Genomic DNA, 15,211 nt, shown 5'->3' on the forward strand with positions numbered 1-15,211 from the left:
CCTTTACAGAGGCGACACGTATTAAAACTATAAATCGAAGTCGCGGTACGCCCGGCTTGACCATGTCCCCTTATCACCCACCCCCCTTTCTGTAGCAAGGGAGGGGACACTTGACCCTCTGAAGCTAGTTTCCGCACGGGAAGAGGTGAGGATGGAGGAAGGATAAGGATGAAGGAACAAATAAAAATAACATGTGTTAAACAAAAAAAAAGTGCGGAGACGAGAGCTGCCATCTGGTGGAAATATGAACCATTGGAAAAAATAGAAGGGGCGGCTTCGGAAGAACCAAGGTCGGACATTTAAAAACAGTTATTTATTTGTGCAAAATACTAATTTCGTTTGACTTCAGTTCTTTCGATAGTGATGGCAACTCTTCTAATGATTAAGTGAGCGGTTAAATATTCGTAGATCTGGACGATCATTCCTTTTACTAAGAAATGAGACAGAAATGATTATCCAAGATTTAAACTTCCTAAAGTGTAAGCATAGTTCGATCGTACTAAAGTTAACCAAAAATATATCTTTTGTTCTCGGCGGCTAATAGCTCCGGATCACGTTAAATAGCTACCGTTGGATTCTTCTCATGATTGATGGGCTGTTTGACAAGCGCTGATAACGGGTAACGTGGCAAACCGTTCGGAAGATTGACTTGAGGGGAGAAATTGATGGAACGGAACGTTCCGCTATCAAAACATGCGGATTGAGCCAACACCAATAATATTTACTGTGATTCGCTGATTAATAGCGCAAAAACGTAGACATGCAATCGTTTTTGATTCTATTACGCAGGTATTCACGTTTTTTTGCTACTCGATCAGTTATATATGTTTGCTCAGTCAGTAAGAAAGATAATGATTGAGAAATAAGGCGCGAGGGAATAACTTGTACGACAGCTTTGATTAGAGAATGTGAAAACGCGTAATTAATTATTGGTGTTAGCTCGACTGTAAACGAATTCATTTTCAATAGATACCTTTTTTAGGAATAAGTGACTTCAGTAGCATGATGGCAGCCTCGTCGCAGGCCCACGCGTGCATTTTCCTGTACGAGTCTCGCCCCTTTTCAGTCAATTTGTCCCAGGGCTTCGGTTTCGAGAGCAGCTCCGACACGGTCCCCTGGGACAAGCCGAGGACGTACTTCGCAAAGAGCCTCTGTCCAATATTGTGCACCGAAAGCAACTCTCGCACCCGTCGGCTTATGTGTAAGGTGTCCAAGTTTGAATTCGCGTATTTGTCCATATTGTATCTGAGCATCTCTTGCAGTCTTGCTTCCATGGGATCGCCTTTAGGTATGAGAGAGTCCCCGAGGCGGCCAACGAGTGCGCCAGGAGGTAGGGGGCCCATGTCCTCTGCGAACCGGTACGGGCGGTGCTCCTCGAAACGGAACGGGCTCGGCGGCGGCAACGGCAACGGAACTGGCCCGTTGTTGTTGTGATGCGTGGTGTTGTTGTTGAGAGGGGGCGGTGTGCTCGGCCACTCGTCGCCACCTGCGGTGAGAGCACGGTTACGCGGGAACACGAGGAGGTTGGAGGGGCACGGGGGGTGGGGTACACGCACGCCCGTAAGCGGCATACGACGGCGTACAAATTGACTCGTAGTCGGCGTGTTTCAAGTTCGCATCGTTATTCAGGGCCTAGCGGCGGTGCGATTACGCGTCCGTGAGCCGCATCTGCGTGGAGACGGTGGGAACCTGGGTCCTCCGTACTCCGCGCGGATCGCGCGGTGGTTACCTACACGGATCGACACGAACTAGCTAAGGATATACGCATCGATCGAGCGCGCGGTCGATTACAGAGGCACACCACGGCAGACACAGCCGACTAGAGCTCATGACTTCATCTTATTATGATTCGGATGGACGTCGCTTACAAATTGCGAAATAAGCTCGAGTCGGGCAGATGTGGAGGATGGCGTAGAATAACTTGTCGCGCGAGTCGACAGTGGTACGTACCGGTGTCTCGTCGCTCCGTGCTGCGTTCTCGCTCGGTGGAGCTGTCGCGGTGCGCGGGCGCAGCGGGCGAGCGGAGCGCCTCCTTGCGCTCTACTCGCTCATTTGGACCCAAGTCCATAGACCGGAGTAAACTGAAACAACGAAAGCTTACATTTATATTGATTCATTGACGTTTCTTTGTTGTGAGGGATTGGAAACAGTTTTTAAAGGATTTATTTTAGAAGTATTTCAACGTAATATCTTACTGATTCTGTGATCCGAATATGTCTTTAGGTAGTGTATGTGAGTGAGGCCTCTCGGTAGGGCCCAGCTCCGAGAAACGGAGCATGCTGTAACAATAAGAACACGTTTACATATCAACTAAATACTTCCAAATAAACCATACATACTTTAGGTAAATGCTCTTATGTTGACTGTTTTGGGAGAATGATTTTTTTTTTTAAATATTAAAAGACTAATTAAATATTCAGTTTCGGCGTGTAATTAATTTAATACACTTTAGTATTCTTATTTCGATTTGTAAAGTCTATCTCGAGGTAAAATTGAATAAAAATTTACCTACACAAAAATATATTAAATTCAAGCTTTAAAGATTGAAGATTAGTTGGTTCATGCAAAAATCAAATAATTTTACATTTAAAATAATATTTATACGATTTTCTATACGGAATGGTTCGGTTGAATATATATTATCAGAGGGGACCTTATCTGCTAATAGGGCCGCTTCAAAGGGCTGTGTCTCAATAAATTTATGAAAGGAATATTGCCAATAAGGACACCGGCATATCCTATTAATTAAAATACTTAATTAATTCACCTGGAATGGTTTTAATCAATGCCTTTATTCAATTTATTAAGGTATTAAAATGACCTCGTTCTACTTATCAGTATTTTAGTAGTTGCATTTAATAGCAATTAAGTATAATTCATATTTAAATTAAATAAAAACTCTCAACAAATAATAAAAAAATGCTTTGAATGATAATAATATCACTAAGCCATTCATTCGTTGTACGTTCGTCTTTGCTAAGTGTAGAAATAAATGTGCATAACTAAAAAAAAAATATAAGTTCATTTGATTTATCCAACAGAAAACTGGATCAGTCGCCCAACTAATCTAGCAACAAATCAACCGCCTCGAGCTTCAGATTTTCACACCTACAACAATAGGGTTGTACCTTAATTACAATTTAATATATCACCAATTAAGCCTTTGATCGGGACAACGACGCTAAATTTGGGAGCAGGTGAATTCATTGGCTATATACGTGGGGACTGACGATCAGATTTGGTCGTGCTACTTTATTGTTAGTACTAAACGTTGTATCGAGTCCCCAGGTGATTCGAACGTGGAACGCTAATTGTTTCAATTCATACAACTTAAGTTTAGTTTTCTTATACAATTGGTGTATAGTTGGAACGGGTTATTATGATAGTTTCGTATTTAATTATAGAATAGTAGAACCGTTTAGTTTTGATGGTTTTATTTGAAATTGTAGAATATATTTTAATGTATTATTTTAACATAAATAATACATCTTTGTAGATGTAAACCGTCGTTTAGAAACCTAAGAAAGATTTCTCGATAGAAAATTTAGTTACGAAACAAACATATTTCAACAAGGTAATGTTTATATGTTAAATCTTTTAAAGTTTAAGTATAAGTTTAGCAATTTTACTTATAAGTGTGTCAGGATGAGTCGGTGACACAGTTATATTTTACGAGAGTGGCCGCCATCTTGGTTTAGTTTTAACCTCCTTGATGGAGGTGAAAGACGTGGAGTTGCCCGATTTTTCCGCTGTTGTAAAAAATATCGATACTAGTGTATTTTTTTTAATTATTTATATTTTTAATTCTCATGTTTATTACAATACATTAAAAAAAATTACATTGTAACTAATGAATATAAAATAGAAATTATGACATTAAAGTATTATTATAGAGGTAACAATTTTTTAAATGTTTTTGTACAAATCTTGAGACTAATTGGACTTCTCCTATTGTATGTTATATATAGTGTCGTCTCAGCGAACATATGTCATAAATGGAAACCAAAATCTCAATTTATTAACCCCCCTTTTTTCGATCACATATTTGTTAACTTGTATCTAACATATAAAATAAATTTGAACTCATTGAACCCCCAATATTTTTACTTTAAAAGCTTCTCCAAACCTTTTGCTGTTTCATGCGGAAGCTTAAAAGCATCTTTGTCTTCGACCAAAAGCCTTCAGTTTAAGGCTTGTAACACACTGAATATTTTACGAGGCAAACTTCTCGTGGAGGGAGTTTTTGAATTAATTACGGACTATGTCGTGGTTTTGTAGTGTAAATATCGATATATTAGGGATGAACGCGAACGATTCTTGCGTGATGTTAATCCTACTTTTGTATTTAATTATCTCGATGATAAGTTGTTTTAGTACGTCTTATAGATCTGTAGACTTTAGTTTTATATCGGTAGATATTTTTAAAATAATTTGGTAGTTTATCGTATTCATATGGACCACCTGATGGCTAGTGTTATTTGGGCGCTGTAAGAAATGTTAACCATGCTTCATCAATGCGCCATCAGCCTTGGGAACTAAGACGTTATGTGCCTTCTGCCTGTAACACTGGCTCTCTTACCGGAACACAACATTAGGTACTGCTGTTTGGCAATGGAAGATTTAACGTTTGAAGTTTTAAATGAATTATGGCTTGATAAAAATAATTTCTTCACGAGATATTGTTTGTAATTTGTCGCAAAATATATTGCGTTTTATAACGCTTTGTAAAATTAATATCATCTGTTCGTATGCAAAGTATTGGAATAATTTAGCCCCATGTTGAATTTCGTTAATTCTCGTTTGAAGTACGAATTTGTTACTTATAAATCAATATCGAATACACCCCTTTCGAAATATGTCTTTGGTACAACCTTAAAGGGCAAATTCCACCCTTTGATAATTCATTAATCACTGCAACTTATTAATAGATAAGTTTATTAAAATTATTTATATGTTTTGTAAAATATAACTTTAAATATTCTAAATTGATATAAAATATCAAAATGCATTTATTGTAATTATTTACAAAATTATATATTAAGATGAACACTTAGGTACGTAAGCCGAAGAATTTAAAAAAAAATAATGGATTTTCTTATTTCAACGGTATTTTTTAATCTGTGTCAATGTATAAATAGTAGGGAAGCTTAAATAGCGTACTTTAAATTTAGAATTCGGATACGTTATCTTGCACCAATCGAAAATATAATCGATAAAAAAATTAACGTCTTTTCGTTTTGCCAGAACAATGACGTTACGTCACAGCGGCGTTATCAGCCCATCATCGGCCGATAACAGCGCCCCGCCCAGCGACCCGTTGACCAATCACGACCGATCGATCGGTCAATACCGACTAACGCCTTTCCGAACGAACCGAAATAGATACGCATACATACATGTAATGCCTATACGACAGGTATGAACAACAGATAAAAAAATACTCTTGTCAATATTTTAGTTTTTCTCAACCAGTGACCGACGTCGTTTACTTCGCTCCATAGAGTATACAATCAAGCTGTCAAACGAGTGTTTTTTTTTTAACGTTTTTATTGACAAAGGCACGATTCCTAGTTCTAAGATGTAAGCATCGCGAGTATTGTGTCAACACGGCGACGCAGTAAAAATCTTAGAACGTTTCTTTATGGACGAAAAAAATGTCGGGGAGCGTAAATTAGTTGATAATTTGTGTGTGACTAAACTTTCGTTAAATGTAAGTCAAACATCGCCTAAGCAAATGGAGACAGGTGTCCACGATAGGCTCTATTGATATATAGGAGGTACACGCTCTACGTTACATAGTCGGGATATTTGCTTCCCCGGGCATATGTAAATCTTGTGTGCTTAGTTTTTAATTAAACAAGAGATAAGCGATGCTTCATTCCTTATTTGTCTTTTTTAGTTTAAAGCCAGTGCATTGTCAACACTGTTAGTTGAAGAGTTGAATCTTTGATTGTGTACCGTACGACATACACATATTTAAAGATTTACCATCATTTCCATGTAATTTTACGACTGGCAACTAAAAATTTAAATGTTTACACGCCGTCGTGTTTAATCTGTCTCTAGTTTCTTAAGAAATTAAGTTGAACTTTTATTATCTGTGGTTTTAATCAAAACGTAGATGACGCTCGTTCATGATATTTAAATTTAGAATTCCAAATTTAATCAAAATTCAGAAAGCGAACGCCAACCGATCCCCGTATTAGTCGAGATTTGGCGCGGCATCGTCTAGAAATCAATCCATTCAACCCCCTATTAAGCTTTAATCTTCGAAGGCTGGCTATAACTTAATCCGAACTTGAGAAGCGGTATAAATAAGCAATAAACCGCTACAGGTGCTTCCAACAGTTTCTATTGAGCGCAGATTAAATAAAGCACAGATTATATAGGATTATTTTTCGGGAACAGCTCAGGAATCGAATGTCGGTTCGGATCATGGGAAAAACGACAAATGTCCTCGCGTGCCGGTCGCAATAATTGAGGCGAGGAAGTTTTTTCTATTCTGTTTCTCATTTATCTATCAGCTTGTCGTGTAAGTCGATAGTTTGTCCGATTTCCGAACGACGACGCGGGAAAAGCTTTATATTACCTTTCAATCTTTTGTGCGCGATTCTTGAAATAACGGCCAAATATCGTGCGAGATTGGTTTACGTGGAAATAGATTTAATATTTGCATTCGTTTTACGTCGAAATACTTAATGGTATTAATAAAATAAAGTTGTCCCATTTTATTAAACCAATATGTTTACGTGTTGTTAAGTTTATTGGAAGGCGAGTCCTTGCTCAGCCTCTAGATTGTCTGTCTTCTTCGTCATCTCGAAATGAAGATGAATCCATGGATAAAGGAACATGTGATGTGATGTGTTCAGGCACATGCGTTTGTAAGTTGAGTAATCGATCGATTACCGCTATAAATAGTGTCGTTCTTTAACGGATTGTTTTATGGTGTTTGCACAGGCGTGATTTTATGTCGCGACTGTCGGTCCGTTTGATGCGACTTACCCTTTGATGGATCAAAGACACCGCTCATCGGTCGCCATATTGGTAAAAATAACACATTAAACTATAGAAAACATCGGTTGGATGTTTAGCGGACAGCTATTAGAATTACTAAAGACATATTTAGAAAATCGTTAAATTGTTAACTGAAAACAAATTTATCAAAGCAATTGTTACGTCATAGATTTTTTTTTTAAAATTAATAATCAATCTGCCGATGAAATCAGGATGTTAATACTACAAGTGCATACAAGATAAGTGAAATGAATTCACAGGATAATGAGGATAGTTAGGGAGGATAGATAATTAATGATTGTTTGTTATCAGTGCGGATGTTGATAGATTTCTTCCGGCAACGAAATGATACGTGGGAATTCGTCCTTAGTTTAAAACTTTGTAATTACTCCATCAGATATCGCCAACTTAGACGAATAAAACAAACACGAGTGGACTGAAAATGAGTTTCGAAATGGAATCTTGAATCTATCCAGTAATCAAATTAATTAATTTACAATATTGTTAGAATATATTGACATGAATATATCTATCGTAATATAATTAGAACATGACTTTTCGGTCTAATATTCTTAAGGCACTTTTACAAAATAATCCATAAGTATAGAATGTGAAGTTAAAAGAAGTTTTACACTTTCTTCATTATGCTTAGCGGTAAAGTTACCGGCAGATGAAATAGAACTCGTACCACAGATCCTAAATTTTTTTTATGCAAACCCGTGATAAGTCGAAACCGAATGGTTGGTCAAATGTTCAGAAAAGTGTTTTTTACTGAACCGTTGGATATGCTTGAATATAAAATTTGGACATCAACAAAAAAAAAAATCAAATTGCATTTAAACATTCAGTAAAGACCCTATAGGAGGCTATGTATACGTGTTAATTTATTTATATAACCATCATATTAAGGGAACCGGACGGTTTCTGTGGACACGTTAGATAAAAACACCAAAACGTCCAAAAGATTTAAAACAATAAATGCTGGAACGTATTAACCGACGTTATATCCAAGTGTAAATATTGTGGATATAAAACCATCAAGGCGTTGTCAACGCGATTGAGATGTTAGTTACGTTTGTACATGTGTAACGTATGAACTACAATGGACAAGTTTAAGTTGACGAATGATTAATGATTTTGGGGAAGACGTTAAGACACGTTTAGTCAATTTTATTTGTTTACTAGAATTGAAAATAGACACGAATTTCATTATACTAGCTTGAAAATTCGTTAATACAATGTTAATATTAAAACTATGAAGTTCTTCATTAAAATTTATTTATATATTTATAGAACAGCAACAAGTGATACAATTCTATGTCGGCAACATAGTAACAATTTCAGCAAAAATGCTAATTTTGATACGATGGATACGGTTCTTCTGTAAATCAATAGTGTTACATTAAATTTTGTTTGTCTGGTGAGGGTTTTGAAATGTCTTATTGCGTCTTATTTAACTGGTATTATTCAGTCTCATACTACGCACTATTATTTTTATAATTATTCATAATTTATGAAATATCCAGTAACTTCGAACGGAGCTCACTGTTGCGCGACGCAAGCGAAATTAATTATCCAATCAAGATAATATTTAAACTTGATAATAATCAAATTTATTCACATTTAGCTCATAATTGCAATGTAATGTGTTTTATTTATTAAACATATTTAATAAATATGTGCCCACTTCTGTAGAAATATTTAAATTACCACGACTTGTATTTACTTGTATATTACAAACATCTTTATTTTTAGTTTAATCATGTTCAATCTTATCGTCTAACTTAAAACACTTCCTGCCTCTCGGATCGTATACATTACACATAGTTAAACTCTATCAGGGTCGAGTTTTTAGATTAGATGTATTATGAAACGATCAATCCTTGTTTTAGGTGCTACTGTTTCTAGACATTTAAGTCGTTTAGTGTTAATAAGAACTCACTTCGATAACCACACGCGAAATATTGGCTGATGGGTGTCTTTGGAATGTTATAATTGTTATGACCATTGTCACACATTCTGAGATTTCACGACAGTTCCGGTTCCTATCAAAGGTTAAACAAAAATGTATGTTCATACATAAAGTTCTTGCAGCAATGTGTATCGTAAAGCTACCATAAGTTCCGTTTGTAGAACCTACTGAAACACTAACCAGATAATTATTACCGATAAATTTTTATGACCCACCTTTTTCCACACCACTAAAAGGTTCAACATGACCAACATCGAGGGGGTCCCATACCGATTTTTTCTTTTTTCCGTTAAAATCGGTTGAAGTTGCGACAAGTCCCAAAAACTAACATGTACTCGCTAAACGATTCGAGATAAGGAATTTAGCGGCCTACCCCCGTGTTTGGACAATTTATTGATACACAAATCGCTCCCTGAGAACCTTTCGATTTTTTTTTCTCGAGTTTCCTGTTCCATCAGTGGGAAATATAAATAGAATTATCGGTATAATAATTGAGGAAACAGATTATGTAATTCTTGATATCGTTTTTGATGTGAGACGTCTGTTGGCGCGTCTTGGGGGTTCCTACCCCTCGTATGTCGTGACGGCAAATGACTACACTCTCACTTAGGTCTTGCCATCGAGGCGCATGTATTACATAGTATATTGCTATGTATGTTATTTGATTGTGACATTGTTTTTTTTTTAATTGTATATCTTATCCATGTATTGGTATTCTTTTATTCTATCTTTTTTTTAATAACCATGTATTTTTATCATCTTGATTTGGAAGTAGAATGGGTCTACACGGTAGGTAAATTGCAATTGCAAAGATGTGACTAAACTCTTGCAGATACATTATTTTAAATCCTTCCAAATTTAAGAGGCCCTTATATTTTTCAACAATTCGTTAATTAGATTTACTATCGGATTGTATAGATTCATTAAAATCAAAACGTTTACAAATAAGGCTGTATGCAATGCCTATAAATAGCGTACAATTTTCGCTTATCAGTCAAAGGTAGGGTCAGCAAATATTGTAGTTTGCTGGATCTAAATAAAGATGACTTCCATTGTTTTGCAATCAGAATTTGTTTTATTAGATTGCTTTGCATGTTTGAACAATGTTTCTTAATTATTTGTTGTTGTATGTACGTTTGTGATGTATCATCAGGAATGGTCAGTTATAATTGAATTAAGTATAATTTACTTTTATTATTTATTAGAGTTTAATTTGATTACATTTCGAAGTAATGAGCCTTGTTAATATTACATATAGTTCGTGAATTTACTGCCTTACAAGTATTCAGTAGGACTAGGACTATTTTATTGTTTGTTTTTCTTTTATGTATAAATGACTCTAATATTATCGTTTTCTTTATGTTTTGATCATACGTATCTAATGTTACATTATAATTATGAAAGGGCCATATTTCCTTCCAGCTCTTAAAGGTTTCGTATGAAGATATAACATTGTATCCTCATTCAAGGCCTACAGCGGTTGCCCAACGCGCAAACAATACTAATCATCTCAAACACCGGGGTGAACGGCCCTGCTGATAGCTTATCAAGTTTATTAACACGTGCCTTTTAGCCTAGCTTTTATACTCTTCTAAGCTGAAATGTTTGGTTATGATACTTATATCAAGTTGTGTAGCAGATATATTTTTTATATATTAATCATCAGTAAAATTAATACAAGTTGATCTTGTTTTGTATCTCTTTTTGTTTTTATATTCTGATGAATGTTTTTGATAGCTTAAATGATTTTTCTCACAGTGAAATCGTGTTCGAAATATACCAGATATTGTGTGTAAATTTATATTAAGTATTTCTCATCTATAATTGAATATGTTCTACTACCAAATTTAATTTTCAATTCATCTAAATGTTTTGAATCTGAATAGGTCTTTTATTTTTTTTTATAAATAAATAGTATAACATGGCTAATCAATATAAAGCAAATGAAATCATCATCGTTAATACATCCTGCCTCCTCAGCTCCAAGGCGACGGACGACGTGTTAACGAGAACAAAGGGAATCTACGACTCGCGTCTTGCATAGCCGATTAGTGCGACTGATTATATTTAGAATGTGGATAATAATGTCTTAAAAGGTTATGAAATCTTAGTTTACTCGGAATAGACGTATTGAATTTAACTCGGCTTTTATTTAAATTAGTTCCTTTTGACGGACGTATCTTGATTACATTTAAATATTTTAATTAAATCACTGGTTTATTTATTGATATTTAGTTGGGAGCGACGAGATATTTCAGTTTTAATTCATACTTTTAATTGTATATGGTGTAAAATTTACATACGGCTAATCGCATTATGTATTTACGGTTTATAGTTTTATAGTTTGTAGTTATTATTATATTCGTTGCTATTACTCGACGGATCATTGCTTTTCAACACTGTAGCGCTGTTATGATCGCTTTAAGAGCGTTAAGTTTTTTCATTGCTGTGTCTTGTATTGTCTGTTTCTACTGCTAGATCAACCAGCGATCAAACTACTTACAGCGCTGTAGCGATGCTTTTTGACTTATTTGATATTTTAAAATGTTAAAAGTCGCAGGTTTTTGAACGACGCCTGCTATCATCGTATACTCACCTGATTTCTCGTTTAATGTCGTCATAGTCTCGTTGTGTGTCCAGTCTTGCTTCGAGTCTGGCGATGTGCTGTTTCTTCTCATCCAGCCTTTCTTCCAGTCGCTGCAATTGCTGTGCATGCGCTTCTTGCAGCGCTGAAAGTGACGCTTGGAGACGTCGCACGTCTTCTACTAGTTGAGCAATCTGAAATAAAAGGAATAAATGAAATTTAAAAAAAAAAACCTTACTATTGGCGGAATGCTTTGATGTTGTAAACTATTTTTTTTTTTATTGTTTCGTCTAGACTATCGACTCAAGGAAGGCTAGAGTTTTTATTGAACAATATATATCTGAATGTATTCTATATCTACAACCTTATTAACCGACCGTAATAATTATATCGTAAAAATATAGTAATTAAATTATAAAATGGTTTTAAATTATAACTATTTGCGTCACAAAAAAAAGAACCATTAAGATAAAGATGATTAGTTTGTTTAGGTATTTCCTTAGCTCTACTCGAAATATATAAAATGATCTGATTGGTGTGTTTATAACGCTCTATTGCGGTAATTATTATCATTACAAATTTATATTTATTCGTTATCGCGCTGTGATAAGCGTTTAGCAAATAGACTGTTAATAAAATTATGTGTCAAAAATAAATTATAATTCTATGTCTTAGTTATTTATTGGAGGGTTCTATAGGTTCTAAGTTTGAATCCCAGGTCGGATCAGTACATGTTTTTGGCATCAAACCTGAGTGAGTAAGTTCTGTAGAAGTTTGAATTAAACTGTGAAACCTTTGCTTGATTATCTCATTATGATAGTGCCTGCGAATATGAATGTAATTGTGCTTGCACACACTTATGCCTAGGCTAGGTTCTCTTAGGGGGATATAATATGGAAGGGAATACGTTATATCATCGCGATGCCGCTGGATTACTGATCCGTGCCGAAGACGGCAATCGCTGTGACTTTAGTGTTAGAAATCAAGACAAGATATATTTGAAGGTCTCATTTAAAAAGTATCAATTCTTCCTCACTCGACCTTGACATTGCTTTGCTCTAAACTCTCGAATAACGTTAGATCAGTAGATAAAAAATTCAGAGATTGTTGGATCGAATTCACATGTGTACCACATCTTATTAAATTTATATTAGAAAAAATGACAAAAAATTGGTATCGAAACAAAAATTCAAGATGGTTGATGATGCAACAGGTTGTAAATATCGAAGATTACCCCAACGATTTCCGAAGGAAAAGTGAAGCTTATATTTTTTTCGATGTCAAATTTAATTCGAGGGCTGTTTCCTTAATAATTGATTTGACATTCGAAAGGAACAGAGTCATTTAGAAACCTATAACCACACTAACGTTGACTACTGGTGTTGAACGCGCTAATTTCAGAAACACCTCCGATTCGAAGAATATATTTTGTATTAGAAATCTATCTAATCTACTATTCATATATGAATCTAAACGCAGCTGATGCCACGGGGCACAACTACATATATAATTACAATTAGTAGTTTTTCTGTACAAGTATTCTTGACTTGTTATGACGCCAAAATTTTTGGTATTTTAAGGTTGGAGTTGAAGTTAATCCAGTTTAATTACAGAGACATGATATCATATTAGAATATGGTGATGGCGTAGGAAAGCGGATGAAGTGGTTGACACAAATTAGAGTCTCCATATCTACGGGACCACTCAGGCTGCTTTTCTGTATTCTCGTATGCATTGCTAGTGTTAATACTATTATCGGAGTTTTTATGTAAAACCTTCGATACGCTTCGACCGTGAAGATTCGAATCTCGGATGCAACGGAAATCCTGCCGCTTCCGTCTATGCTAATCAATGAAGGTCGGTAAATAAGTACTGGTATCGTTAACGGTAGGTATGACCTTGGGAGTATAAAGTTTATGTATATTATGGAAATCGTTTTCATTCGCAATTTTGCATCGGTTACTCTCGTAGACGTCGTCGAGCTAAAATTTTTGGGTTTGGCCAGTAAAGCTTGTACATGCCTAAAGTCTTTCCGCTGGATTCGGAGAGAGAAGGAATGGAGAATATATACTCGTGCACAATAATATCCTGCGTAGGCTGACTTACTTTCTACCAAGGTGGTCGAAATTTACCAGGGAGACATGATGATATGAGACTGTATTTTTTTTCAATTTGTAATTCCGTATTGCGCATAAAATCATTACTCATAAACTAAGCGTGATATTTATATTTAGTGTACAATTAAACATATCAAATATGATACATAAGTAAACATAATTCGGATAATACGAGATTGGTTTGTTAGTGATGTATGATGTTGGAAAATCAACCGTTTGCCATTATAAATATGGTTTATTTCAGATTGAGATTTTTTTTATTGTTAATGACAACTGAGGGTTTCATGATAGACAACATAATCGGGTTTCAGTATTCTTTACGATGTTAGTATAATTATAAAAAACGTTTCTTTTGGACCGTATTACAGAGCTATAGGGACTAGAATCGTTTGAAAATCGCTTTGACATGTATCTTTAGTGCATATCAGTGAAATAATTCAGTCATTACTTGTGTAAATATCGTTACATTGACAAGTCCTTGAGAGTTTGACATAATGCGAGAAAAACAAGACACTTTTAAAGTTTTATAAAAAATAAATACATTTAATATTATTTTCCTAAAAATAATATTAAATGTATTTATTTATATACATATTTTTAAATATTGTTTGAATGTACACTTCTAAACTTGAAGGTCAATCAGTTCATTAATCATTTAACAGATAGAACTTAAATAATGAAAAAAAATATTGAAACTAAAAAAAATTACCTTTATAAAATAGATGTTTAAAAAATCGAACGTTTTCAAAATTAAAAAAAAAGGAAGTTGACGTAAGTTAAAATAAAATATAAAAAAAAACCTAAAAGAAGTCAAAGTAACTCATCAACAACTCATTCGAGATGTTTAAATAAAATAATAATTATAACGAAATCATAAAAATTAAATTAATCTTAAAGCAATAAAATGTATTTTTATCAAATAATTTAAACATTATTCACGCTTGACTCACTTTTTATCTTTCTTGATCCATTAATACTACTATAAGCCTTAAACGAAATCAAACATAAGCTTTAAATTGGTATAATTTATTTATTTACATTATATATATACCCAAATGTGTTTATAATTTTACGTTAAATTTGTAATATAATAATTAAATAGCCTTGAATCTTAAATATTTAATAACGATTTAATTAAAAAACCAGTGTAAATTAATTTAATACAAAAATCTTATATTGTAATAATGTTTTTGGAAATACTCGTAAACGACATTGTAGTCTGTTTCAGAGTTTCAGCAACAACGCCCCCTAGTTTCTAGTTAACTGTACAATAAAAACATTGTAAACACATATTTGCCCCATTCAAATACTAGACATAAAAAGTATTAGCCGAAACGAAATTTCCCGGGACAGAACCGCGAGTAATTATTGTCTTAATTCGGCTCTGCGCTGACCGCCATTACGCGCGCGGAACGAAACACGAGCGACAGCGGGCGAAAGCCAACCAATCAACACGCTGGAAAATGTATTTAAAATACTATTGGTTTATTTTAAATCTTTATATATATTACCATGATGTCATTG

The 15,211-nt window shown here is 34.7% G+C and overlaps 1 protein-coding gene across 4 annotated transcripts in view; it reads right to left on the reverse strand.

Moving 5' to 3' along the window:
- LOC125071869 (homeobox protein cut) overlaps nucleotides 1–15,211 on the reverse strand; it is a 134,779-nt gene that overhangs the window by 16,436 nt on the left and 103,132 nt on the right. For 2 of the 4 annotated variants that reach the window (XM_047682286.1, XM_047682285.1), the window contains exons 4-7: nucleotides 11,583–11,764; nucleotides 2,196–2,279; nucleotides 1,951–2,081; nucleotides 974–1,486 (exon numbers count right to left, since the gene is read on the reverse strand). In XM_047682286.1, coding sequence (XP_047538242.1) covers nucleotides 974–1,486; nucleotides 1,951–2,081; nucleotides 2,196–2,279; nucleotides 11,583–11,764 — 910 coding nt within the window. The remainder of the gene's footprint in view (nucleotides 1–973; nucleotides 1,487–1,950; nucleotides 2,082–2,195; nucleotides 2,280–11,582; nucleotides 11,765–15,211) is intronic. The other 2 variants (XM_047682287.1, XM_047682288.1) reach the window with 2 other exon arrangements.

This window comes from Vanessa atalanta, chromosome 20 (assembly GCF_905147765.1).
Source record: "Vanessa atalanta chromosome 20, ilVanAtal1.2, whole genome shotgun sequence".
NCBI classification, from domain to species: domain Eukaryota; kingdom Metazoa; phylum Arthropoda; class Insecta; order Lepidoptera; family Nymphalidae; genus Vanessa; species Vanessa atalanta.